The 27,890-nt window shown below is 45.3% G+C and overlaps 1 protein-coding gene across 1 annotated transcript in view; it reads left to right on the forward strand.

Moving 5' to 3' along the window:
- The first annotated feature begins 245 nt into the window (after positions 1-245).
- Positions 246-27,890, forward strand: part of LOC138663792 (oocyte zinc finger protein XlCOF22-like) — a 46,603-nt gene continuing 18,958 nt past the window's right edge. Inside the window, exons 1-6 of the mRNA XM_069750130.1 lie at positions 246-305; positions 17,863-17,941; positions 18,071-18,217; positions 18,300-18,423; positions 18,505-18,587; positions 18,772-18,862. Of these exons, the coding sequence (XP_069606231.1) occupies positions 17,864-17,941; positions 18,071-18,217; positions 18,300-18,423; positions 18,505-18,587; positions 18,772-18,862 (523 nt within the window). The 5' untranslated portion in view covers positions 246-305; position 17,863. The remainder of the gene's footprint in view (positions 306-17,862; positions 17,942-18,070; positions 18,218-18,299; positions 18,424-18,504; positions 18,588-18,771; positions 18,863-27,890) is intronic.

The raw sequence follows: 27,890 nt of genomic DNA on the forward strand, positions 1-27,890 counted from the left end.
CCAAATTTCCATTTTTTTCAAATAAACACAAAAATTATCGACCTAAATTTACCACTAACATGAAGCCCAATATGTCATGAAAAAACAATCTCAGAACCGCTAGGATCCGTTGAAGCGTTCCCGAGTTATTACTTCATAAAGGGACACTGGTCAGAATTGCAGAAAACGGCCACTCCAGCCTAGACATTGCCTTTCTGTATAGAGTTTGTAATGGAAGATGAAGCCCCGCCTCTTCCTGTGACCTCATCACAGGTCCTGTGCGCACAGAGCAGCCATATATGTGGTGTGGGGCTCTGCAGGTGGAGGTAGGTGCTGGAGATTCCCCATTACTGGGGGGGCAGTAACCCCTTCAGTGCTGAGACTATTTTGGTGGATTTGTGTTGTCACTATATGAGAATAGTAATGTTTTTGATTCTTTTCATCTGATAGATACATACCACACAACTATGAAATAACACCATGGAAACCCATATTACTTTCACAGTACAGTGCCCCTTTCTTGCTCCCCAAACAGTATAATGTTCCCACAGTAACGCCATCCCCCCACACACAGTATAATGTTCTCACAGTACCACCATCCCCCCAGTACCACCATCGCCCCACACACAGTATAATGTACCCACAGTACCGCCATCCCCCCACACACAGTATAATGTTCCCAGAGTACCGCCATCCCCCCACACACAGTATAATGTTCCCACAGTACTGCCATCCCCCCACACACAGTATAATGTACCCACAGTACTGCCATCCCCCCACACACAGTATAATGTTCCCACAGTACTGCCATCCCCCCACACACAGTATAATGTTCCCACAGTACCGCCATCCCCCCACACACAGAATAATGTTCCCACAGTACCGCCATCCCCCCACACACAGTATAATGTACCCACAGTACTGCCATCCCCCCACACACAGTATAATGTACCCACAGTATCTCCACCCCCCACACACAGTATAATGTTCCCCCAGTACTGCCATCCCCCCTCACAGTATAATGTACCCACAGTACCGCCATCCCCCACACACAGTATAATGTTCCCCCAGTACTGCCATCCCCCACACACAGTATAATGTTCCCACAGTACTGCCATCCCCCCCACACAATATAATGTTCCCCCAGTACCGCCATCCCCCCACACAGTATAATGTTCCCACAGTACGGCCATCCCCCCTCACAAAGTATAATGTTCCCCCAGTACTGCCATCCCCCCACACACAGTATAATGTTCCCACAGTACTGCCATCCCCCCACACACAGTATAATGTTCCCCCAGTACCGCCATCCCCCCACATACAGTATAATGTTCCAACAGTACCGCCATCCCCCACACACAGTATAATGTTCCCCCAGTACCGCCATCCCCCACACAGTATAATGTTCCCCCTGTACCGCCATCCCCCACACAGTATAATGTTCCCACAGTACCGCCATCCCCCCACACACCGTATAATTTTCCCCCAATACCGCCATCCCCCCACACCGTATAATGTTGCCACAGTACCGCCATCCCCCCTCACACAGTATAATGTTCCCTCAGTACCGCCATCCCCCATACACAGTATAATGTTTCTACAGTACCGCCATCCCCCCTCACACAGTATAATGTTCCCTCAGTACCGCCATCCCCCATACACAGTATAATGTTTCTACAGTACCGCCATCCCCCCACACACAGTATAATGTTCCCCCAGTACCGCCATCCCCCCACACAGTATAATGTCCCCATAATACCGTAACCCCCCCCCCCACACACACAGAATAATGTTCCTATAATACTGCCGTCCCCTCCACACACAGTATAATATTCCCACATGATGTATGTTTATTTTGGGGCGCCTACCATTATGGACTATTTACAATTAGATAACACTGTGATAAATACCTGTTGATAATAGTCACTTGCAGCATGCCTGTCCCTGATTTTGTTGGGATTCTCTAGACAGTTTTAGCCCTTTTGCGTTCCCTTTTTCTGTTTTTTTACTATCAATAAAGATCTAATATTTTAAATTCTAGCATGGGTTTAATGATTGTTTTTTGTTTTTTTGTAATTTTTCATTGCTAATGTGTATGGGAGTCTAAAGAGGGAACTTATTGGCCGCTACCTCTAGATCGGCCTAATAGACTTTTGTATACTACAGACCCATTATTAGGCATTTAGGTAGCATAGAAACCCAGCAGCCCCCCAGAATTGTGCGGATGAGGAGGGGAACTGAGCAGTCCAAGGGAGTCCTGTAACTGTGTCAACCTTATAAGGCTAGGTTCACATTGCGTTAGTGCAATCCGTTTAGCGGATACGCTAACGGATTGCGCTAACGCAATGTCCAAAAAGGGATTGCGTTCGGCAATCCCGCTAGCATAGATGCCCGATCTGCGCTAGCGAGGAACGGACCCTGAACGCTGCAAGCAGCGTCCGAGGTCCGTCCGAAACTAACGGCACACCGCAGACACATGCCAAAAATGGCATACGTTTGCGATGCGTTAGGAATCCGTTAGCACATTGCAGTCAATGGGTGCGCTAACGGATCCGTTACATAGCGTTAATTGCGACAATTGCGCCATGTAACGGAGTCTGTTAGCGGACACCCACTAACGCAATGTGAACCTAGCCTTAGTTGCCATAGGTAGTTTTGACAAATAAAGCATTGCCAGAATTAGCATTATAGCCATGCCCATAACATCTGCAACATATACGTATGATGTGCAAAAAAGCGATTTTTTTTTTTTTTTTTCTTTTTCATATTTGGCATAAAAGTTGCGCCAGGTGTCTCACGATTGTAGCCTGGTTTTTTACAATCGTTGTTGGTTCAATTTTATTTTTTATGGTGGTTTTCTTTTAATATAGAGAAGCCTAAGCAGAAAATGGCTGAAAAAACTTATCCATAGTAAAAAAAAAAATACTGTGCATGTTGATTTTTTTCTTCAAATAACTGCTGATCCTGGAAGCCGAGTGTCAGAGGTCACTGCCAGGAGCTGTCCCGCACCTCTCCTGGCACTTTAACCCACTAAGTGCTGTAATCGCGATTGAAAGTGATCGCAGCATTTAGCAAGCTGGCAGAGTGGCGTAGAGGGAAGAAAGCCCTTCTGCCCTTAGATCGGAGACCCTGCGACACCATTGCTGGGTTCCGATTGTGTCATGACGACATCTGGGTCACCAGGCGCTAGGAAGTTAGATCATGTACAGTGCATGATCTAACTAGCTTGTGTCTGCTGGGCTAACAGGCTGTAAAGTGTTGCAATACTGCTGCATTGCTCTTCCTTTTAACTGCGTGAAAGTCCCATAGTGGGACTAAATAAAAAAGTGGGGAGAAAAAGTGAAAAAAACTTGTACAAATATTTTTGGAAAAAAAAAATCACAAAATAATACAAAAAACTAAAATATATTGTACCCATAAGTCAATATTATTAAAAAAACAAACAATAAAAGTGCACATACAGCTCTGGCATAAATTAAGAGACCTCTCCAACATTTTCAGTTTGTCTGATTTTTCTCTTTATAAGTATATTTTTGAGTAAAATGTAAATTGTTCTTTTATTCTATAAACTACTGACAACATGTCTCCAAAGTTCCAAGCAATAAGTTTTGTATTTATTTTCTGAAAATGAGAAATGGTCAAAATATCAAAAAAATGCATTGCTTGCAGACCTAAAATAATGCAAGAAAACAAGTTCGTAATCATTTAGTAACAACAATACTAATGTTTTAACTCCGGAAGAGTTCAGAGATCAATATTTTGTGGAATAATCATGATTTTTAATCGCAGCTTTCATGCGTCTTGGCATGCTTTCCACCAGTCTTTCACATTGCTTTTGGGTGACCTTATGTCACTTCTGGTACAAAAATGTAAGCAATTTTTATTTGCTTGATGGCCTGTGATTATCCATCTTCCTCTTGATTACATTCCAGAGGTTTTCAGTGGGGTTCAGGTATGGAGGTTGGGCTGGCCATGATAGGGATTTGATGTGGTGGCCCTTATTGTCCTGCTGGAAAAACCAGTCCTCAGAGTTGGGGAACATTGCCTGAGCAGAAGGAATCAACTGTTTTTCCAGGATAACCTTGTATGCGGCTTGATTCATACGTCCTTCGCAAAGATTAACATGCTCAATTCCAGCCTTGCTGAAGCATCCCCAGATCATCACCGATCCTCCACCAAATTTCACAGTGGGTGCAAGACACTGTGGCTTGTACGCCTCTCCAGGTCTCCGTATAACCATTAGACGACCAGGTGTTTGGCAAAGCTGAAAATTAGACTCATCAGAGAAGATTACCTTACTCCAGTCCTCTATGGTCCAATCCTTATGGTCTTTGACAAACTTCAGCCTGGCTCTCCTTTGCTTCTCATTGATGAAAGGCTTTTTTTCTAGCTTTACATGACTTGAGTCCTGCCTCTAGGAGCCTGTTACGAACTGTTTTAGCCGAGCCCTTCACCCCAGCTGCCATTTGCCATTGCTTTTGTAGGTCACTTGATTTCACTTGTTCCTGTGGTTGCTGAGTGACATTCAAATAAGATGACAGTCATCCCGGTCAGTGGAGAGTCGTTTTCGCTCTCTGCTGGTCTGTAGCTTCATTGTCCCCAATGTTTTCTGCTTGACCTTGTTGTAATGGCTGCCGTCTTAGAAATTTTAAGGATGGAGGCAACATGGCGCTTACTGTGTCCCTCTGCTAGTAAAGCCAGAATTGAGCCTTTCTTTTTCTCACTCAAGGTTTTTCTTTTCAACTCCTTTGGCATGGTTCAATGTTATTTTTTCATTCCTATTACATTTGTGATATTACTAGCACTTCTTTTGCCATCCAGATTGTCCTATTGCAAGAGGATTGTGAACACAACAGCAGTGTTTTTTATACTTTCCTTCATTAAATAAGATTTTGATCAGGTGATCACCTAATCAGAAGCACATAACTGTGCAGTGGTCTCTTAATTTTTGCCAGAGCTGTATTTGGTATTGCCGTGTCCAGAATGACCCGTCGTATAAAACATTCCCACTAGTTAACCCCTTTAGTAAACACCGTAAAAAAAAGCCAAAAACGATGCTTTATCCTATCGCCGTACACAAAGTGCAATTAAATGCGATCACAAACACAAATGTAAATAAACATTGTACCACTAAAATTGTCATCTTGTCTCTCAAAAACAAATCTTCCATACAGCTCCATCAGCAGAAAAAGAAAAGAAAGTTATAGCTCTCAGAATAAAGCGATGCAAAGGAAATTTTTTTTTCTATAAGGCTACTTTCACACTAGCGTCGGTACGGGGCCATCGCCATGTTTTGGCCCGACGTACCGACGCAAACTGCGAACAAAAAGAACAACGGGGGCAGCGGATGCAGTTTTACAACGCATCCGCTGCCCCATTGTAAGGTCCGTGGAGGAGGGGGCGGAGTTCCAGCCGCGCATGCGCAGTCAGAAATGGCGGACTCGACGCACAAAAAAAGTTACATTTAACTTTTTTGTGCCGACGGTGCGCCAAAACACAACACATCCGTTGCACGCAAACAACGCTAGTGCGAAAGTAGCCTAAAATAGTTTTTATTGTGTATAAGTGCCTAAACATAAAAAACTAACTGTGGTATCGCTGTAATCATACTGACAAGAAGAATAAAGCTGCCTCCTCCATTTTACCATGCGTAAAAGCCCAAAAACCAATTCCTGTATTGGTAATTTTTGTTTTATAATAGGGAACAGGAAAAAGAGGTTAAATACCCCTCCCCTTCTTGCAACCACCAATGTTTTTCCAGTCTCCTATGGGGCATGAAGAGGTCCCTTATAGTGCTGCCGTGGCCTGCGATCGGGAGCGCTGTTACCTATATATGCCGGGCAGTCGAGGTCGGGGGCTCCGCTCTCCTCCTCCTCTTACTGCTCTCATCTCCACGCCTCTGTGTGACTCGGGACTTTCCATCCCGCCCTTCCTGCGCCTCCTTGCAAGGTAAAGCAGGGCGGTGACGTGCATCCGGGGTCCTCCTGTAGCTCCCCGGCTTCCTCCTCTCTCCTGATCTGGAGCCGCGTGTGCACTGTAAGTGACGTTGCCAAACTTCCAATTTGCCCCTATGTGTTCCAAGCTGGAAGAAGCCTGGTAGGTGAAACGACGCTGTCAGAGTGGCGGCACGGGCGCAGTACTACACTCTTTGGCACGGATGTAAGTTATATTCCCTTGGATGTATACATTCATTTGTTGTCCATATTGTTTCATTAGGGTAGCATATATGGGCCTTTACTATACGGACATAGATATAGCATTTTGCATTATGTTTAGAGCCTTACACAATTTAGGATACAACTGTTTACTTGCGGGGACTACTAGGTCTTCATAGGACCGTATGTCTCTAGCACTGTTTGCACCTTATTGCAGCTTTTCCACTTTCTGCAGACTTTCAGTCATTTTTCAGAATGTATTATGATTAGACCCCCCATAAAATTTTGGATATATATTTATTGCTGGTGGTGACTATTAGGTCTTCACATGACCATATGTCTTTAACACTTTTGCACCTTACTGCAATTTTGTACATTTTTTGAAGATTTTTAATTATAATCTGGGGATTACAATATTACTATAGGCTCACCATTCCATTTGCTATTTGTTGTGCTTTACATTTGCCTTGTTGCTGTTTTGTTTGTAATTGAGATTTCCTCTGTATTTCATGGATTCTGTGGTAGACCAAGTTTTTAATTATTGGTTATAATAAAATATTGTACATTTTATTTGCGTTTTATGCCTTTCTTTTTCCCCCTTTCACATGTGGGGAATATTGTGTTGATTTATGTTCTGCAGGCAGTTGTCCCTCCCTAAGGCCGGTTTCACACGTCAATGGCTCCGGTACGTGAGGTGACAGTTTCCTCACGAATCGGAGACACTGATTCACGTAGACACATTGAAATCAATGTGTCTTTGCACATGTCAGCGTGTTTTCACGGACCGTGTGTCCGTGTGCAAAACACGGAGACATGTCAGTGTTCGTGGGAGCGCACGGATAACACGGACCCATTAAAGTCAATGGGTCCGTGTAAAACACGTGCTGCACACGGACGCTGTCCATGTGCAGTCCGTGTGCCGTGCAGGAGACAGCGCTACAGTAAGCGCTGTCCCCTCAGCCTGGTGCTGAAGCCGCCATTCATATCTTCTCTGCAGCAGCGTTTGCTGGAGAGAAGATATGAAAAAATCCTTTATTTTTTTATTTTTTAAAGTGTTTAAAATAAAGTTTGGGGGTTTCCCAATATATGAGACCCCTAAAGTGATTTCAGACATGGATAGTTCCCTAAAAAAATAAATGTTGTTAATTTCCTTGAAAAAATGAAAAATTGCTGCTACATTTTTAAACCTCCTAAAATGCTAACAAAATAAAAGAACATTTTACAAATGGTGCTGATGTAAAGTCGACATGAGGGAAATTGTATTTATTAATGGTTTGCTGTGGTATGACCATCTGGATTAAAGGGATAATCATTCAAACTTTGAAAATTGCTAATTTTTTAAAATTTTTCTCAAATTTGTGATATTTTTATCAATAAACACAAAAACTATTGACCTAAATTTACCATTATCATAAAGTATAATGTGTCACGAAAAAACAATCTCAAAATCACTGGGATTTGTTGAAGCATTGTAGAGTTATTGCCACATAAACTGACACTGGTCAGATTTAAAAAATTTGGCTCCGTCACTAAGGGGTTAAATGAAAAAACACAAAAGAGATTGAAGCAAAAAGCAAAACATTGATCATTTCACATAAAACTCCAAAAATGGGCCAGACAAAAGTATTGGCACCCTCAGCCTAATACTTGGTTGCACAACCTTTAGCCAAAATAACTGCGACCAACCGCTTCCGGTAACCATCAATAAGTTTCTTACAATGCTCTGCTGGAATTTTAGGCCATTCTTCTTTGGCAAACTGCTCCAGGTGCCTTCTCCAAACTGCCATTTTTAGATCTCTCCACAGGTGTTCTATGGGATTCAGGCCTGGACTCATTGCTGGCCACTAGGGTTGAGCGAAATGGGTCGGCCATTTTCAGAAGTCGCCGACTTTTGGCAAAGTCGGGTTTCATGAAACCCGACCCGACCCCTGTGTTGGGTCGGCCATGAGGTCGGCGATCTTCTGAATCTGGTATCGGAATTCCGATACCGAGTTCCGATATGTTTGCAATATCGGAAATCGGTATCGGAATCCATATTTAAGTGTAAAATAAAGAATTAAAATAAAAAATATTGCTATACTTACCCTCTGACGCGCCCTGGTACTAACCGGCAGCCTTCCTTCCTTAGAATCAGCGCGTGAAGGACCTTAGATGACGTCGCGGCTTGTGATTGGTCGCGCGACCGCCCATGTGACCGCTCGGTGACGTCGCGGCTTGTGATTGGTCGCGTGAGCGGTCACATGGGCGGTTTCGCGACCAATCACAAGCCGCGACGTCATCTAAGATCCTTCACGCGCTGATTCTAAGGAAGGAAGGCTGCCGGTTAGTACCAGGGCGCGTCAGAGGGTAAGTATAGCAATATTTTTTAGTTTAATTCTTTGTTTTACACTTAAATATGGATCCCAGGGCCTGAAGGAGAGTTTCCTCTCCTTCAGACCCTGGGAACCATAGCATCCCATTGCACTGCATTGGGTTTCGTGTTTCGACCGACCCCGACCCCGACTTTTCTATAGGATCGGCCGATTTCACTCGACCCGACTTTTGAGAAAGTCGGGTTTCGTGAAACCCGACCCGATCCTATAAAAGTAAAAGTCGCTCAACCCTACTGGCCACCTTAGAAGTCTTCAGTGCTTTCTCTCAAACCATTTTCTAGTGCTTTTTGAAGTGTGTTTTGGGTCATTGTCCTGCTGGAAGACCCATGACCTCTGAGGGAGACCCAGCTTTCTCACTCTGGGCCCTACATTATGCTGAAAAATTTGTTGGTAGTCTTCAGACTTCATAATGCCATGCACACGGTCAAGCAGTCCAGTGCCAGAGGCAGCAAAGCAACCCCAAAACATCAGGGAACCTCCGCCATGTTTGACTGTAGGGACCGTGTTCTTTTCTTTGAATGCCTTTTTTTTTCTCCTGTAAACTCTATGTTGATGCCTTTGCCCAAAAAGCTCTACTTTTGTCTCATCTGACCAGAGAACATTCTTCCAAAACGTTTTAGGCTTTTTCAGGTAAGTTTTGGCAAACTCCAGCCTGGCTTTTTTATGTCTCGGGGTAAGAAGTGGGGTCTTCCTGGGTCTCCTACCATACAGTCCCTTTTCATTCAGACGCCGACGGATAGTACGGGTTGACACTGTTGTACTCTCGGACTGCAGGGCAGCTTGAACTTGTTTGGATGTTAGTCGAGGTTCTTTATCCAACATCCAACTTGCGTTGAAATCTCTTGTCAATTTTTCTTTTCCGTCCACATCTAGGGAGGTTAGCCACAGTGCCATGGGCTTTAAACTTCTTGATGACACTGCGCATGGTAGACACAGGAACATTCAGGTCTTTGGAGATGGACTTGTAGCTTTGAAATTGCTCATGCTTCCTCACAATTTGGTTTCTCAAGTCCTCAGACAGTTCTTTGGTCTTCTTTCTTTTCTCCATGCTCAATGTGGTACACACAAGGACACAGGACAGCGGTTGAGTCAGCTTTAATCCATGTCAACTGGCTGCAAGTGTGCTTTAGTTATTGCCAACACCTGTTAGGTGCCACAGGTAAGTTACAGGTGCTGTTAATTACACAAATTAGAGAAGCATCACATGATTTTTCGAACAGTGCCAATACTTTTGTCCACCCCCTTTTTTATGTTTGGTGTGGAATTATATCCAATTTGGCTTTAGGACAATTCTTTTTGTGTTTTTTGATTTAAGACAAATTAAATGAAGATAATAATACCAAAGAATTTGTGCTTGCAATCATTTTCAGGAAGAAAATGAGTATTATCTGACAGAATTGCAGGGGTGTCAATACTTTTGGTCATGACTGTAGAAGTGGAGGGAGTGGTGTCACCAGGAGGGATTTGGTTCATGGCAGGGGGGGGTACAAAACTTCTGAGTGTGCCCCTGATTATAACTACGGCAACGCACCCTAAGGCCGGTTTCACACGTCAGTGGCTCCGGTACGTGAGGTGAGTTTCCTCACGTACCGGAGACACTGACTCAGGTAGACACATTGAAATCAATGTATCTCTGCACATGTCAGCGTGTTTTCACAGACCGTGTGTCCGTGTGCAAAACACGGAGACATGTCAGTGTTCGTGGGAGCGCATGGATTACACGGACCCATTAAAGTCAATGGGTTCGTGTAAAACACGTACCGCACACGGACGCTGTCCATGTGCAGTCCGTGTGCCATGCAGGAGACAGCGCTACAGTAAGCGCTCCCTCGCAGCGTCCTCTCAGCGCCAGCTTCTCCTGTATGAACGGTCACGTGGTGCCGCCGAATACAGTCATGAATATGCGGCTCCACCTCCCATAGGGGTGGAGCCACATATTCATGACTGTAATGGACGGCACCATGTGACCGCTCATGCAGGAGAAGGTGCGGCGCGGAGAGGACGCTTCGAGGGAGCTGGGTGAGTATTTTAGTAGCAGCAGCCGGGCGCACAAGGGTTGGGAGGGGGCTGGGGACAGGGATCTTTATTTTAAACACAAAAAAAAAAGGATTTTTCAGATCTTCCCTCTAGCGAACGCTGCTGGAGAGAAGATATGAATGGCGGCTTCAGCACCAGATGCAGGGGACAGCACTTGTAGCGCTGTCTCCTGCACGGTCCGTGTGGTACCCAGTTGGCACACAGGCGGCACATGGCTGCCGCACGTGTGCCACACTGATGTTCACGGTAAGCACACGGACACATGGACACGGATAATTCCGGTACCGATTTTTCCGGTACCGGAATTATCTTGACGTGTGAGACTGGCCTAATAGTGGATGTAGGAGAACCTCAGCAGATGAATTTGCTATGACTAAAAATATTAAATGCTCCATATAGTATAATGCTTCCCATAGTCCTCCACATAGTATAGAGCAACTGGGTGACCTGGAATTAAGTTTTTATAAGTATAATTCATCCCCATAGGCCTCTATACCATATAATGCACTCCCTATAGGCCTCCATATAGTATAAAGCACTACCTATAGGCCTCTCTATAGTATAATGCACTTAGCCCTGTATCTAATCTCAGCATGAGTTGCTCTAAGTGAATCCAATAGCGCACGTGATACACTCCACGTGTCTAACCCCAGGTTATGATACAGCGAACAGTACTAACAGAATCGGTGGTCCCTGCCATCTTCCGTGACATTGTACTTGTCAGTATCACTTTCAGTCACCAGCAAAATGGCTCCTTTCTTATATTTTTACAAACACCCAGAAGGGGAGGAGAGGAGTGATGCGCAGACCCCCGCCCACATTTACTGCAGTCGTAATATGAGGTAGTTGTACACTAGGTTTTCATGGCAAATTTCAGCAGCTGCCCCCCTACTGTTTAAAAAAGGAAATACCAAAACTTTTAACATTATTTGTCATATTTTACTTAATTAAAAACAAATGATAATATTTATTAAAAAAAAACATTAACCCCCTTTACCTCTCAAGGTGGTTTGCATGTTAATGACCAGGACAAATTTTACGATTCTGACCACTGTCACTTTGAGGTAATAACTCTGGAACACTTCAATGGATCCCAGTGATTCTGAGATTATTTTTTCATGACATATTGTACTTCACGATAGTGGTAACATTTCTTCTATATGACTTTATGCATTTATTAAAAAAAAAAAAATACAAAATTTAGCAATTTTCAAACTTTGAATTCTTATGCTCTTAGAGAGATTTGTCACACAAAATAGTTAATAAATAACATTTCTCACGTCTACTTTGCATCAGCACAATGTTTGAAACATTTTTTTTGTTAGGAAGTTATAAGGGTTAAAAGTTGACTATCGAATTTTCCTTTCTTTTCCATCTAAATTTACAAAATCACTTTTTTAGGGATCACATTACATTTCTAGTGACTTTGAGGGGTCTATATCAGAGGTCCCCAACCTTTTTTGCACCAGGGACCGGCTTTAAGCAAGACCAGTTTTCCATGGCCCGGTGGGGTGGGGGTGGGGCTCTGGTCATATGGGGGTGGGGTTATGGAGGGGTGGAGCTTAGTGCATACTTATCATGTAATTATGACATTTATAATGAGAATGTGATTCACACATTCACATTCTCACACACACATTCACACACACACATTCACACACACACACATTCACACACACATACACACACACATTCACACACACATTCTCACACACACACACATTCTCACACACACACACACACATTCTCACACACACACACACACACACACATTCTCACACACACATTCACACACACACTCTCACACACACACACATTCACACACACACACACATTCACACACACATTCTCACACACACACATTCTCACACACACACACACACACACATTCTCACACACACACATTCTCACACACACATTCACACACACACTCTCACACACACACATTCTCACACACACACACACACACATTCACACACACACATTCTCACACACACACATTCACACACACACATTCTCACACACACACATTCTCACACACACACATTCTCGCACACACATTCTCACACACACATTCACACACCCCTCTCACCTCTCCTCGCACTCTACCACAGCATCTCATTGCCTTCCTCTGACACAGCCGGCCGCTGAATGATGACGTCATCCAGCGGCGCGTCTGTGTGAGAGGAAGCAGGAAGACAGATCGCTGGGCAACGGAGCTGCGGGGATTTCTCCCTGCCCGTCGCAGCCACCCTGCAGGGGCTCCCCTCCACCTCTGCACACGTTGGGAGCCGGTGCTCTGCAGCTTCTCTGTGCCGGCTGTCAGCTTGACAGTCGGCACAGAGAACAGCTGACTCCCTGACCGGGGGCGGCAGAATGCAGCCGCCGAGGGAGACACTGCGGACCGCCGAATGAGGCGGCCCGACTGCGCCCCTCCCTGCCGGCTGCGCCCGGGGCAAATGCCCCGGCTGCCCCCCCCCCTAGATACGCCACTGGGCGTGTCAGTGAGGAGAGCCTGCCGCCCCACCCCATCAGGAACACACCATGCTGCGCAGGAGGGCTGCGTCACTAAGACCCGCCTGACGCCCCGCCCCGTCCTGCATAATGTTGTCTGCCGGGAGCTGCGAGCTGTCACAGAGCGTGCTCTGACCAGGCCCAGGGCCGCGAAGCTAGCTGTCAGCGGCGCCGCGGACCGGCTGAAAAACCTCAACGGCCCGGTCCTGGTCCGCGGACCGGTGGTTGGGGACCTCTGGTCTATATGACAGAAAATATCCAAAAGTGAGACCATTCTAAAAACTCCAGCCATCATGGTGCTTTTAACCCTTTAGGTGTTTCACAGGAATTTTTGGAATGTGCAAAATTAATTAACATTTTAACTTTTTTTTCACAAAAATGTTACTTTAGACTAAAATTTGTAATTTTTGCAATCGTAACAAGAAAAATGGATCCCAAAATTTGTTGTGCAATTTCTACTGAGTACACAGATACCTCACATGTGGGGGGAAAACTGCTGTTTTGGCGCACGGCAGAGCTCGGAAGGAAACGAGTGCCATTAGACTTTTTGAGTTGAACATTAGCTAGAATAATTAGTGAACACCATGTCGTGTTTGGAGAGCCCCTGATGTGCCTAAACAGTAAAAATCCCCCACAAGTAACACCATTTTGGAAACTAGACCCCTCAAGGATTGTATTTAGATGTGTGGTGAGTTCATTGAACCCCCAGGTGCTTCACAGACGTTTATAACGTTGAGCCGTGAAAATAAATCATTTTCCCCACAGAAATGTTTTAGAGCCCTCCATTTTGCATTTTCATAAGGGTGACAAGAGAAATTGCACCATGAAATTTCTCCTGAGTAAGCCAATATTCCATATGTGGGGAAAACTACTTTTGAGGCACAGTGCAAAGCTCAGAAGGGAAGAATCACCAGATTTTACTGCAATGGTTTGAGGGTGCGATGTCACATTGGCAGAGCCCCTGAGGTGCCAGAACAACATAAACTCCCTTTATGTGAAGTAATTTTACAAACTGCACCCCCCCAATGAATCTAGTTGAGCAGTGATCATATTAACCCCACATGTGCCTCACAAGATTTGTTTACTATTGAGTGGTGAAGAAAGAATAAATTACATTCGTACCACAAAAATGTTGTTTTAGCCCTATTTTTTTATTTTTCTAATGGCTAATAGGAGAATTTTTTGTACAACAAACTGAGGTCCCTTTTTTCCCAAGGGGGCCAATACACTATATATAATCTGGAAATACTTTTCAGGCTCAGTGCAAATCTCAAAAAGGAAGGCACGCCATATTAAAGTAAATATTTTTCTGTTGTGGTTTGAGGTTGCCATGACCCACTAGGAGATCCCATGAGGTGCCAGCATAGTAGAACCCCCATAAGTGTCCTCATTTTACAATCTACACCTCTTAACAATTTCATCTACGGGTGCAGTGATCATATTGACACCACGGGCATGTCACAGAATTTTATACTATTGTGCAGTGCAGAAAAATAATTACTGTACATTTTTACCAACACAATTTTGTTTTAGCCCCAGATTTTGCATTTTCACACAATACCCCAAATGTGACTGTATAGTACTGTACAGTACTGCTTAGCCACACGGCGAGACTCGGGAGGGAAGGAGCGCTATTTGCCTCATAGAGCTCAGATTTTCCTAGAATAGTTTGCATATACTGAGCCCCTAATTGCTAGAAGAGCAGAATCCAACCCTCAAGTGACCCCATCTTGGAAATTATACAACTTTGGGAAATTAATTACAGGTGTAGCGATGATTTTGACTTCATGGGTGTTTTTCAGAAACAAGCAGCAGTGGATGTTGCTGAGTGAAAATTGCAAACTGCCGTTGTAGTGACCAGTACGTTATGCCCAGCTCATACTTCCGGAGACACGCACCCGTAAATTAGGCGGGTTGTCATCGCTATAGAAATGCCACAAACATGTGGACACTTTATGTGGTTTAGGTACACTGTGGCTTCAAATGGAGGGGGGAATTTGGATTTGGGAGCGCAGAATTTGCTAAATTTCTCTTGCAGGGTGAGGAGCTATTTAACTTTTCCAGGCCTTTGTGCTACCAGTAATGTGGAAGTCCCCTATATTTCCATTAACACATGACAGACTTTAGTGGGGACTTGCTTTTTTCATGGATTGAGTTGAAGCTTTTGTTAGGAATATTTTACATAACATTTGGGATCACATTTATCCTGCGCTTTACACTGAGCACTTACTTTGGGGTTTCCATCGAAATCTCTGAGTGACGTGATTCAGATGAAACCCCAGAGGGATCCATTCACAATGATGAGGCGGCAGCAGACTTACTCTGGACTCCATCTAGCCTCTGTTCAGCGGTATCCTTCTTTTCAGAAGTGCACAAAACTGTGGCTAACTGTACTTTTATGCAATCCTAAAAAGATGGACACCGCTGGATCACAGGTCAGACGGCGTTCACAGTGCCTCCATCTGCCTCATTAAAGGGTATCTTCCGCCAGAGGTTCCGTCTGAATCACATATTTCAGAGATTTACACGGAAACCCCAGTGTAAGTGCTCAGTGTAGAGCGCAGGATTAATGTGAGCCGAACCTTACTGCGAGCAATCTTTGGGAGGCAGAATGAACAAATCAACAGCAGGTAAATAATTGGTTTTATTTTTTTTTAACGCTGTTCCTCGTGCGGTATAAGTGATTAGGCGACTTTATTCCTCGGGTTGGTGCGATTACAGTGATACCAGATTCATATCGGGCTTTTATGTTTGGCTGCTGCCTCACACTAAAAGACATTTTTTCTTTTTGCAAAAAATAGTTTTTGCATCGCCATATTTTGCGAGCTATAATTTTTCCATATTTTGGCAAACAGAGTTATATGAGGCTTTGTGTTTTGCGGGACGATGTTGTTGTTTTTATTGGTACCATTTTTGGGCACATTACATTTTTTTTGATCGCTTTCTATTTGGAGTTGAACAAAAACCTGCAATTTGGGATTTTAATTTTTTTTTAGTGTCCTATGTGTGGTAAAATTGATAATGCAGCTTTATACTACAATAACAGACATACCACAAATATATACTTTATGTATACCACAGGTAATAGATATCTACTGTTCTGTAAGTCCCAGTTTTTATTCCACACACTCGTTCCTCCAATATTGCACTGACTGATATATGTAACTACATTATACTAATCTGCCTATTTTGGGCTTTTGCAGAGAGATTGTAGCTATATATATTGATTCTATTTGATATCTATTTTAGCTCTTAATAAGCTATTAAATATCTGCAGTAACTTATGAATCTCTTGCATTATATGTTTTCCCTTAGAAGTGTTAATATCGCACCTGCTGTGACATTTGTTGGTTCCCGCTGTGGCTTATTATTTGTAAACTGCAGCAATATCTTATCCTTTGCTACGCTGCGTGGGCGCTTCCTCCGAGCAACTGACTATTGTGATGACAGAGGAGGCATGTGCTCAGCATCGATGGACTCGTACTATGCATGCACCAGTACGGGGCACTATTATAGACATCCTGACATTATCTGAGGCCCAGGGCACATGCACGAATAGCGATCTTGATACAATATGGGGACACATTTTTTTCTCTCTGCATTAGCGCTCTTGCATTCTAGCTTGATCGTTTGGTTTTTTTTCTCTGTTGTGTTGCCTAAAATATATGGGTTTTATTAGTAGATGTCAGGAAAAAAATAGAATGTAGTAAAGATAGTAACACATTAATGATTCCGTACTACCACTGCTTGAGTCCTCCATCAGTCTCTGTATTTCCTGGTCAGTCCCAACAAACTTATGATACTTGTGGCCAATTAGTTGCCAAAGCAATGGCCATCATTGACAGCGATTAGAAACATAGATGAGATGACTTGGTCATCAATTCAACTGATGTTCCAATCTGTATGATACAAAAGAATAGAAAATCTACAAATTATATCTCCTCATATGTTTCCCCTTGTTATCTCCAGTAATTGTATTATTACATGGGATTCTTTGACATTACATAGGCCTTATTTTCTTTGCATTCAGGTCTCTACACTACTGATTCTTCTCAGTGGAGATCTTCTATATGTGACATGCAGAAGTAGTGCTAAATGCTGTGCTTCAAAAGCATCCAGCATCTAAAGGGCTTAACACAATCACAGGAGACAAGGAGTGGTTACCAGAGCCCAAGGGGGATTGTGGGAAATTTGTTTACTGTTCTGGCAGCAGCCAAGGGATGAGTGTTGTGTGTCAGTGATATGTCTCAAAAACCTTCAGGCAAGTGAACCATAAGGGACACAGGGATTCCATTACAGAGTGGAGCTGGGCTAACACTTGGACTCCTAGTTGAGAAAATCTATCAGGAGCCGGAAGATAGGTACTCTTAGGAAATTGTGTCACATGGATAATCTCCCTCAGCAAACCCTCCCCCCTCTTCTATTACACTGTGCTAGAAGGAATGCTGTGTACTACTGTGCCTTTGTAAAGAGTCTTGATCTGTGCAATCAAAAGAGACTGTCAGTCAATGCGCCTCTAAGAAGCAGCTGTAATGTTATGAAGCCTGTGCTTAAGAGACTTGAATTGTACTGAATGTGCTGTGACATTAAACTACACTGTTCATGTTCATGAGGACTCGATCAATTGTATTTGTGTGAGCAAATGGATCCATCTTGTGCCTGTGGAACCTGCAGTGCATGGTTGTCCTCAGTAACGGTTCCCCCAGAGTTCCAAAGAATTAATGAGACCTGTTCCGCCCCTATCTGAATCTAGCGGCGTACATGTAACATTTATTTAGAATTTTGTTTCTAATTTACTCTTCAAGGATGGATTTGGACAAGAAAAACGTGGGAGAAAGGCTATTACAACTCACCCTAGAGATCCTCTTGCGGCTTACTGGAGAGGTGAGAGATTCTGATGATGTCACATTACATCATTCTTATCTATGGGAATAACAGATGGACAGAACTGGAGAGGTGAGGACTCTGGAAATGTCTGTAGTGAGATTTATTAATGTGTCTCTCCATAACCAGGATTACAAAGTAGTGAAGAAAACTTCTAGTGAGCGCTGTCGGGCTGCTGTGTCTGAGGGATGGGGAAGATCCCTGAGACATGAGGACATCAATGACCAGAAGATTTTAGACCTCACCTACAAGATGATTGAGCTGCTGACTGGAAAGGTGACACTACTGTTAATGCTGGGACATTATACAGTAACGCTATGAAGGAATTGTGGAATGACTGTATCATTGTATGTGTCAGGTTCCTATAAGGTGTCAGGATGTCACCGTCTATTTCTCAATGGAAGAGTGGGAGTATTTAGAAGAACACAAAGATGTGTACAAGAACATCATGTTGGAGGTTCCCCAGCCCCTCAGATCACCTGGTAATAGACAGGACAAAATACACACAGCCTATGATGATATGTGCAAAGAATTATTTCAGTCCCTGTATGTGTTTCCTCCAGTTCTATCCAGTAAGAGTTGTCCCCATCATGTTCTACCACAGGACTGTGAACAAGAAGATCCCAATGTTCCTCAGGATCATCAGGTAGATGAAAAAAGGTGTCATGAGATCTATGATGTGTAGACGGTCTTGTGCTCAGTCTTGTTTTCTCCACCAGTATTATATGTTTTATACTTGTGTAATGAGAACAGTGGAGATGGCAGGATTAGAGCTGATCATAGATGTGACCTTCTCCATCTGTCTGTGACTTTTAATATATTTGTTTCAGGCTGAAGATCTGACGCATATTAATATTACAGAGACATATGTGAGAGGTAATGAGCGGTGTAAAGAGGAGATTCCTACAGAAAACCGACCAAGTGAGTAGTAACCACTAAAGGTTGTTTTGCCCATGCGATTGTCCCAGTGACCTCTGCTCACGTGACAGCCGAGACCTGGCTGTCCCTGCTAGGAGTGCTGCCTGCACCTCCGTCGGCTGTTTAACTCTTTAAATGCCACAATCTATATCGATTGCAACATTTGCTAGGGGCTCCCTATCCCATCTGATCGGCACCCCCGTGACATCATCATATATAAAACCAAGTGGCTCTTGCACCCAAATAGACAGTATATGAGATATCTAAGAAATAGTTCATAAACATATAAATAGTATCTGACTAAGCACCTATCTAAAAACATATATTTATGTTAATAAAGACTTAAAGATTTTTGTACCTTTGGCTTTAGCTTCCCTATTCTTGCAAGTTTAATTAACTTGTGGAAGTGCCACAAATATCTAGGCCAGTTGATGCATTTTTTCAATCGGTACTAAAGATGATAATATCATGCAAACACGCCGACGCACACTTTTGATGTGGCTCTAAAACTATATACATCAGCCTTTGGAATGTGGTTAGGGCCTCATGTAATCCAAAAGGTAAGAGGACATAGTCCTAGAGACCATTCGGTGTTATGAAGGCGGTCTTTTCTTTTACTGACTCTGTCAAAGGAACCTGCCAGTAACCCTTGATCAGATTGGGCATCGTGAAGTACTGGATCTGCCCCAGTCTCTCAATCACCTTGTGCATATTTTTACACTTCATTCAGTTTTCGTAAATTGTTACAAAATTGTAACGATGCGTCCGGCTTCAGAATCCGTATATGGAGGATAGCTCAGCCACTCCTGGACTACTCAATAACTCCTAGCCTGGAACATTTGTTTCACCTCAGCCAAAATGTTACGCCGCCTTTTCATACTTACCTGTCCGGCCGGCGCGCTCCCGATGCTCCCTCCTCTTCTCTGTCTTCCTGCTTTGCCGGTGCTCGTCCCTCCTGTGCTTCGCGCATGCGCCGATGCGCTCCTTTTGTCGCTGGGGCTGCTGGGAGGTCGTGACCCGGCGGCTCCGCCTCCAATATGGCGGCGCCCGTCGGGTACTTCTTCCCAGCGCCTGCCCTGCTTAGACGCTTTTGCGTCTATTGCGTTTGCTGGTTTAACTGCCAGCAATTCCTTAGGTTCCTTGGCTCTGATCCGTGTTATCTCCGCAGTGTCCTTTACGTCCTCTGTTTGCTGTCTCCTGCCTGTCCCGTGTTCCTGCCGTATCCTGCCAAGTCCTGTGTTCCTGCCGTACCCTGCCTGTCCCGTGTTCCTGCCGTATCCTGCCAAGTCCTGTGTTCCTGCCGTGTCCTGCCAGTCCCGTGTTCCTGCCGTGTCCTGCCAGTCCCGTGTTCCTGCCGTATCCTTCAAAGTCCTGCTTTCCTGCCGTGTCCTGCCAGTCCCGTGTTCCTGCCGTATCCTGCCAAGTCCTGTGTTCCTGCCGTGTCCTGCCAGTCCCATGTTCCTGCTGTATCCTGCCTGTCCTGTGCTCCTGCCTTGTTCTGCCGGTCCTGCGTTCCTGCCAGCTCTACGTTCCTGTCATATCTTGCCAGACCTGTGTTCCAGCCGTACCCAGCCAGTCCAAAGGCTCCATTGTCTCCGTCTCTCGAGTACCAGCATCTTATCAGTTAGTACCCTGTCTTTGCTGCCTTCGCCATTTTAGTCACTTCACTAGTCCCGTCTCCCCGCTGCCTGTCATTCTCTCTGAGCTCTAACTACAGTCGTCCCTTTGGCTCCGGCAGTTGCGGCTTCACCTTCCTTGGTCCTGTCCCTAACTCTCCCTGTACAGGGGGTGGCTTCATCTGGTCCACTCGTCCTCGGGGGCTCTGAAGCCGTGACCCAGAGGGTCCACTTCCTTAGACCTAATAGTACGCAAAGGCCATGGATCCCACTGGAGCTTCAGCTGCGCAGAAAGAGCTTTTTCTGCGGGAGAACCAATCCCGTATGATGTCTTTCATGAAGTCTATGGACTCCCGTCTCTCAGCCCTCCAGATCTCCGACCCGGGGAATGCCTCTCAGCTGGCCGGTTTACAACAAGAACTGGCTCAGCAGCGCGACGCTCAGTCCCAAATTCTGGGGTATATGGCTTCAGTAGATAGTCGTCTACTTTCTCTCCAGTCTGCTTCGTCCGTTTCTTCCCCAGCTTTTGCTCCTCATCCCACTCCCCGTTTGGCCAAACCTCCTCGCTATAACGGAGATCCCAAACAATGTCGGGGATTTCTCAATCAGTGCCGTCTTCATTTTGAGCTCCTTCCCATGCAGTATCCTACGGATCGGGCCAAGGTGGCTTTCATTGTTTCCCATTTAGAGGGAGATGCTTTAGCCTGGGTAAATCCTCTTTGGGAGCGGGATGATCCAGTGGTTTTTCAGCTCACACCATTCTTGGAGACCTTTCGTCAGGTTTTTGACGAGTCGGGTCGCTTGGCCTTAACTACTGAGGCTTTGTTCAATTTACTGCAGGGCTCCTTGACGGTGGGGCAATACGCTATTCAGTTTCGGACTTTATCTTCAGACTTGGGTTGGAATAATGAGGCATTAGTAGGGGCATTTTGGCGGGGGCTTTCTAGTCATATTAAAGATGAATTGGCAGGTCGTGATACTCCAACTAACTTGGAGGATTTAATTGCCTTGGCTACTCACATTGACCTTCGCTTTCAGGAGCGAGCTCGGGAGAGAAGATTCCCTCGCTCTTCCATACCCTCTCGTAGACCTCCCAGTCCACGGCCTAGAGCTTCTGCTTCGGTCTCTGCTCCTGAACTAATGCAAGTGGATCGCATAAAACTCTCCGAACAATGAAGGAAGGAGAGACGCGCCCAGGGTCTCTGTTTTTACTGTGGGAGCTCCTCTCATCTTCTTCGAGCCTGCCCTGAACGTCCGGAAAACTCCTCCACCTAGGTCAGGTAAGAGAGGCCTCCCTAGGTGCATGTGAAACCTCTCTACCCCTCACTCTGCCAGTTTTGTTACACGCTCATGATAAGCGCATTTCTCTTGAGGCCTATGTGGACTCCGGTGCTGCGGGAAATTTTATTAGATTAGAGGAGGTTATTAAGTTCTCTGTCCCCGTTAAGTTTTTAGAGAATCCTCTTTTTCTAGCTTCCTTAGATGGAAGACCTCTGCAAGAGACTGTTACTCAAGTCACTCAGGTAGTTGAGCTTCAAATAGGGGCTCTTCACAGGGAGCGAATCTCGTTTTTTGTTTTAGCCAATATTTCTCATCCCATTCTTCTCGGTTTTCTGTGGCTACGGGTCCACGAACCATTTTTAGATTGGCATAGGGGCAACATTCTTCGCTGGGGGGATTCTTGTCAGGCTCGTTGTCTGTTGCCGGTGCATCCTGTTGGTGTCCCCAGTCCTATTCCCATTCCCTCCGGGTTGCCCTCTGTTTATGCCTCCTTTGCGGATGTTTTTGACAAAAAGGAGGCAGATACTCTTCCACTACATCGTCCCTACGATTGTCCCATAGACCTTGTACCTGGTACCACTCCTCCTAGAGGAAGAATTTATCCTCTGTCGCCGGCAGAGACTCAAGCTATGTCGGAGTACATTCAAGAGAATCTTTCCAAAGGTTTCATTCGAAAATCTTCTTCTCCTGCTGGGGCTGGTTTCTTATTTTGTGAAAAAGAAGGATGGTACCCTTCGTCCGTGTATTGACTACAGAGGGTTAAATAACATCACTGTGAAGAATAAATTCCCTTTGCCTCTTATTTCTGAACTCTTCGACCGCCTGAGGGGAGCACAAATTTTTACCAAACTGGACCTCCGAGGAGCCTACAATTTGATCTGTATCCGTGCGGGGGACGAGTGGAAAACCGCATTCAACACTCGGGACGGTCACTACGAGTATTTGGTAATGCCTTTTGGACTTTGCAATGCTCCTGCGGTATTCCAAGATTTCGTCAATTATATCTTTCGTGATTGCCTCTATACCAGAGTCGTAGTCTATTTGGATGACATCCTCATCTTCTCCCCAGATTTGTCTACTCATCGGCGTGATGTTCGTCAAGTTTTACTACAGTTAAGACAGAATAATCTTTTCGCAAAGATAGAGAAATGTGTCTTCGAACAGTCCTCGGTACCTTTCCTGGGTTATATTGTCTCTGAAGATGGATCCTGAGAAAGTGTCGGCCGTTCTTAATTGGCCACGTCCTTCAGGAGAGAAGGCTATTCAGCGGTTCCTAGGCTTCGCCAACTACTATAGACAGTTTATCCCTCATTTTTCTTCTTTGACCAAACCAATTTCTGCTCTGATCCGCAAAGGGGCAAACTCTAATCTCTGGTCTGCTGAGGCCGAAGCTGCTTTCCAAACTCTAAAGCAAGAGTTTGCTTCTGCACCAGTACTCCATCGACCTGATTCCAACAAACCGTTTATCCTTGAAGTTGATGCATCCTCTATTGGAGCAGGAGCGGTCTTACTTCAGAGGTCTATCTCGGGTCGTTTAGTCACTTGTGGGTTTTTCTCCAAAGCTTTCTCTCCTCCGGAACGAAACTATTCCATAGGTGACAAGGAATTACTGGCCATAAAGTTGGCTCTAGAGGAGTGGCGGTACCTCCTGGAAGGGGCTGTACATCCTTTTGTTATTTTTACAGATCACAAGAATCTGTCCTATGTCCAGTCCGCTCAGAGGCTTAACCCCCGACAAGCCAGATGGTCTTTGTTTTTTGGATGTTTCGATTTTGAGTTGCATTTCCGACCCAGGAATAAGAACATTAAAGCTGACGCTCTGTCAAGGTCTTTTCAATCTCAGGATGAAGAGGAGAGACCAGCACATATTCTTGATCCGGCTAAGATTGTCACGTTGGCCCCTCTGAAAGTGATCACTACACTCCCGGGAAAGACCTTCGTATCCAATCGTGACAAACTGAAAGTTTTGCGTTGGGGTCATTCTTCCCAATTCGCTGGTCATGTTGGGGGCAAGAAGACTCTCACCCTGATTTCTCGCCATTACTGGTGGCCTTCACTTCGGCAAGATGTTCTAGATTTCGTTGCCTCTTGCTCTTCATGTGCTAGAAACAAAGTTCCTCGACAGCTTCCTACTGGACCTCTTCATCCACTTCCTGTGCCCTCGGTTCCCTGGAGTCACATTGCTATGGATTTCATCACCGATTTGCCAAAATCTTCGAATTGTACTGTAATTTTGGTGGTGGTGGATAGATTCTCCAAAATGGCTCACTTCATCTCTCTACCTGGTTTACCTTCTGCTCCTGAGCTAGCAAAGGTCTTTCTTCTTCAAATATTTCAGCTTCATGGATTCCCTCAGCATATCATGTCCAATCGTGGTGTTCAGTTTACCTCCCGTTTCTGGAGAGCTCTGTGAGGACTTATGAAGGTATTGCTAAATTTTTCTTCTGCATACCATCCACAGTCTAACGGACAAGTGGAGCGGGTGAATCAAATTCTTACATCCTATCTTCGCCATTTTACTAATGCTCATCATGATGACTGGGTGTCTCTTCTTCCTTGGGCGGAATTTGCCTATAATAACCATACTAGCGAATCTTCGTCTAAATCTCCTTTTTTCATTGTTTTTGGGCTACATCCCGGCATTCCTCTCCCTGTTTCCCCCACCTCAGGTGTACCGGCGGCAGATTCCTTGTCTGTGGAATTCTCCAAAATTTGGCAGGAGGCTAAGGAGGCGCTTCAGAGAGCAAGTTTCAGAATGAAAAAGTATGCTGATAAAAAGCGTTTAGATGTTCCTCCGTATCGTCCTGGTGACAAAGTCTGGTTATCCTCTCGTTACATCAGACTCAAGATTCCCTCTCAAAAATTTGTCCCACGTTACATCGGTCCCTTTGAGATTTCTAGCCAAATTAATGATGTAGCCTATAAGTTGAAGTTGCCCTCCTCGTTACGTATTCCTAACTCTTTTCATGTTTCACTTCTCAAACCCGCAATTTTTAATCATTTTCATTCTGCTCCGTCGCATTCTCATTTTCCTATTTCTTCCGATGCTGCTTTTGAGGTTAAGGATATCCTTGCTAGGAAATTTGTCAAGGGTAAGGCTTACTACTTAATCGATTGGAAGGGCTTTGGTCCCGAGGAGAGATCCTGGGAACCCCTAGAGAACATCAACGCTCCTGTGATCTTAAAAAAATTCCTTTCCAGTTTTAAAGAGAGGAGGGGGGGTAAGAGAGGGGGTACTGTTATGCCGCCTTTTCATACTTACCTGTCCGGCCGGCGTGCTCCCAATGCTCTCTCCTCTTCTCTGTCTTCCTGCTTTGCCGGCGCTCGTCCCTCCTGTGCTTCGCGCATGCGCCGATGCGCTCCTTTCGTCGCTGGGGCTGCTGGGAGGTCGTGACCCGGCGGCTCCGCCTCCAATATGGTGGCGCCCATCGGGTACTTCTTCCCAGTGCCTGCCCTGCTTAGACGCCTTTGCGTCTATTGCGTTTGCTGGTTTAACCACCAGTAATTCCTTAGGTTCCTTGGCTCTGATCCGTGTTATCTCCGCAGTGTCCTTTACGTCCTCTGTTTGCTGTCTCATGCCTGTCCCGTGTTCCTGCCGTATCCTGCCAAGTCCTGTGTTCCTGCCGTATCCTGCCAAGTCCTGTGTTCCTGCCGTACCCTGCCTGTCCCGTGTTCCTGCCTTATCCTGCCAAGTCCTGTGTTCCTGCCGTGTCCTGCCAGTCCCGTGTTCCTGCCGTGTTCTGCCAGTCCCGTGTTCCTGCCGTATCCTGCCAAGTCCTGTGTTCCTGCCGTGTCCTGCCAGTCCCGTGTTCCTGCCGTATCCTGCCAAGTCCTGTGTTCCTGCCGTGTCCTGCCAGTCCTGTGTTCCTGCTGTATCCTGCCTGTCCTGTGCTCCTGCCTTGTTCTGCCGGTCCTGTGTTCCTGCCAGCTCTACGTTCCTGTCATATCTTGCCAGACCTGTGTTCCAGCCGTACCCAGCCAGTCCAAAGGCTCCGTTGTCTCCGTCTCTCGAGTACCAGCATCTTATCGGTTAGTACCCTGTCTTTGCTGCCTTCGCCATTTTAGTCACTTCACTAGTCCCGTCTCCCCGCTGCCTGTCGTTCTCTCTGAGCTCTAACTACAGTCGTCCCTTTGGCTCCGGCAGTTGCGGCTTCACCCTCCTTGGGCCTGTCCCTAACTCTCCCTGTACAGGGGGTGGCCGTGACCCAGAGGGTCCACTTCCTTAGACCTAATACAAAATAGCTTGCCTCTGACACACTGTATGTTTCATTCTTATCCTTGCCTGAGACTCAGTGACAATGTCATGTTGGATGACAGATGTTCATCCGGGCAGCTCTGGGAATACCTCCATATTCTGCTGTACCAATTTCTGAGCCTCTAGTCGCTGCTGTATAGAGAGAGCATTGCTTATCTTTACCTCTCTCCAGGCCTTCTCCGGGACTGTGTTGGAGAGTCCACTAACAATATGACTGGAGTCACATCCGTAATCATATATTCCCGGTCTTTCCACGCCTTTAGCAGATTTACATGATATTTTTGCTCAGGCTTCCTCTTCCCAGGCTGATATACCCTGTAATTCACTTCCTCAACCTATTCTCGGACTTCCTATGGCCCTTGCCACTTAGCCATGAGCTTACTTTCTGCACTGGGCTCTAAATCTAATACCCTATCACCTTGTTTAAAGGAACTGACCGTGGCCTTTCTATTATATGCTCGGCTCCGCGTTGCTTTGGCATCCAAAAGGTGCACCTTTACCGCCGCGATTCGGTCCTGCATACTCACCATGTACTCTATTACACTTTTTATCCCTTTGGCTGCATCCAGCAGGCCTCGGGGATGTCTACCGTACAAAAGCTCGAAAGGAGAGAACCTCATTGAAAACTGCACTACTTTTCAGACAGCAAACATTAAATAGAACAGAAACCTATCCCAATCCCTTCCATCTTTGGAGTCCACTTTTTTTAACATAGATTTTAGGGTTTTGTTAAACCTTTCCACTAGACCCATCGGTTTGTCGGTGGTACACCGATGTGCGCAACTGTTTAAAGGGAACCTGTCACCCCCCCAGGGCGTTTTTAAGTAAAAGAGCCACCTTTAGCAGCACTAAAGCTGCATTCCGTGAAGTTGGCTCTTATGCTTAGTATCCCTAGGAATGCTCAAATAATCACTTTTATAAATTGCACACCATACCTCTATTGTGTCCAGGAGGTATGTCTTCTCCCCCGGTGTCAACCGTCTTCGAGACGTCAATCATCTCCCTCTTGCGTCTTTGCGCCGCCTCCTGTGTACAAAATACCTGCCCGGCACCTGCGCTCTGCCAACATTTCTTGGGCATGCACCGTGGGCGCTGCCCGTGAACTTACATCAGGCGAGAAATGTTGGCAGAGCGCAGGGCATGTATTTTGAACAAAGGAGGCGGCGCACAGATGCAAGAGGGAGATGATTGATGTCTCGGAGGCGGTTAACACTGGGGGAGAAGACATACCTCCTAGACACAAGAGAGGGATGGCGGGCAATATATAGGAGTGATTATTTTAGCATTCCTAGGGATACTAAGCATAAGAGCCACCTCAACAGAATGCAGCCTTAGTGCTGCTGAAGGTGGCTCTTTTACTTAAAAACGCCCTGGGGGGGTGACAGGTTCCCTTTAATCTGGAACAGCTTGCATAGTTCCTTTGGACATAAAAGGTGTCGCCTGATCCGTAGATATCCTTAGGTAGTCCATGGCGGCATAACATGGCAAACGGCTCATGGGCAATAAGTTTTTTTTGTTTCAATAAATTTTTATTTGAAAAGTATCACATAGATCTCCCAACATGGGAGTATTGAATGTACAGAAATCACATACATATCAACAATAACATGGTATAGTAATTGGGGGTTAGAGATGTTGATAATATTAAGACAGGACAAAGACAAGACAGAAACGAGAGGGGATAAGCTCAAGATCATAAACACTATAAAACGGCTCCACAATTTTACAAAAAAAAAAAACAAACTTCTCTCATATCAACAAATATTAGTCGGACACCATCACCGGCCCAATCAGGCATCCCCAGACCACCACAGAGTCAAAAAAGAATCGACGACTCACGGAGAAAGGGTAAGAGCCAACCTCACTTGATCGTCCGGAT

The sequence above is a fragment of the Ranitomeya imitator genome, chromosome 2 (assembly GCF_032444005.1).
Source record: "Ranitomeya imitator isolate aRanImi1 chromosome 2, aRanImi1.pri, whole genome shotgun sequence".
Lineage (NCBI taxonomy): Eukaryota > Metazoa > Chordata > Amphibia > Anura > Dendrobatidae > Ranitomeya > Ranitomeya imitator.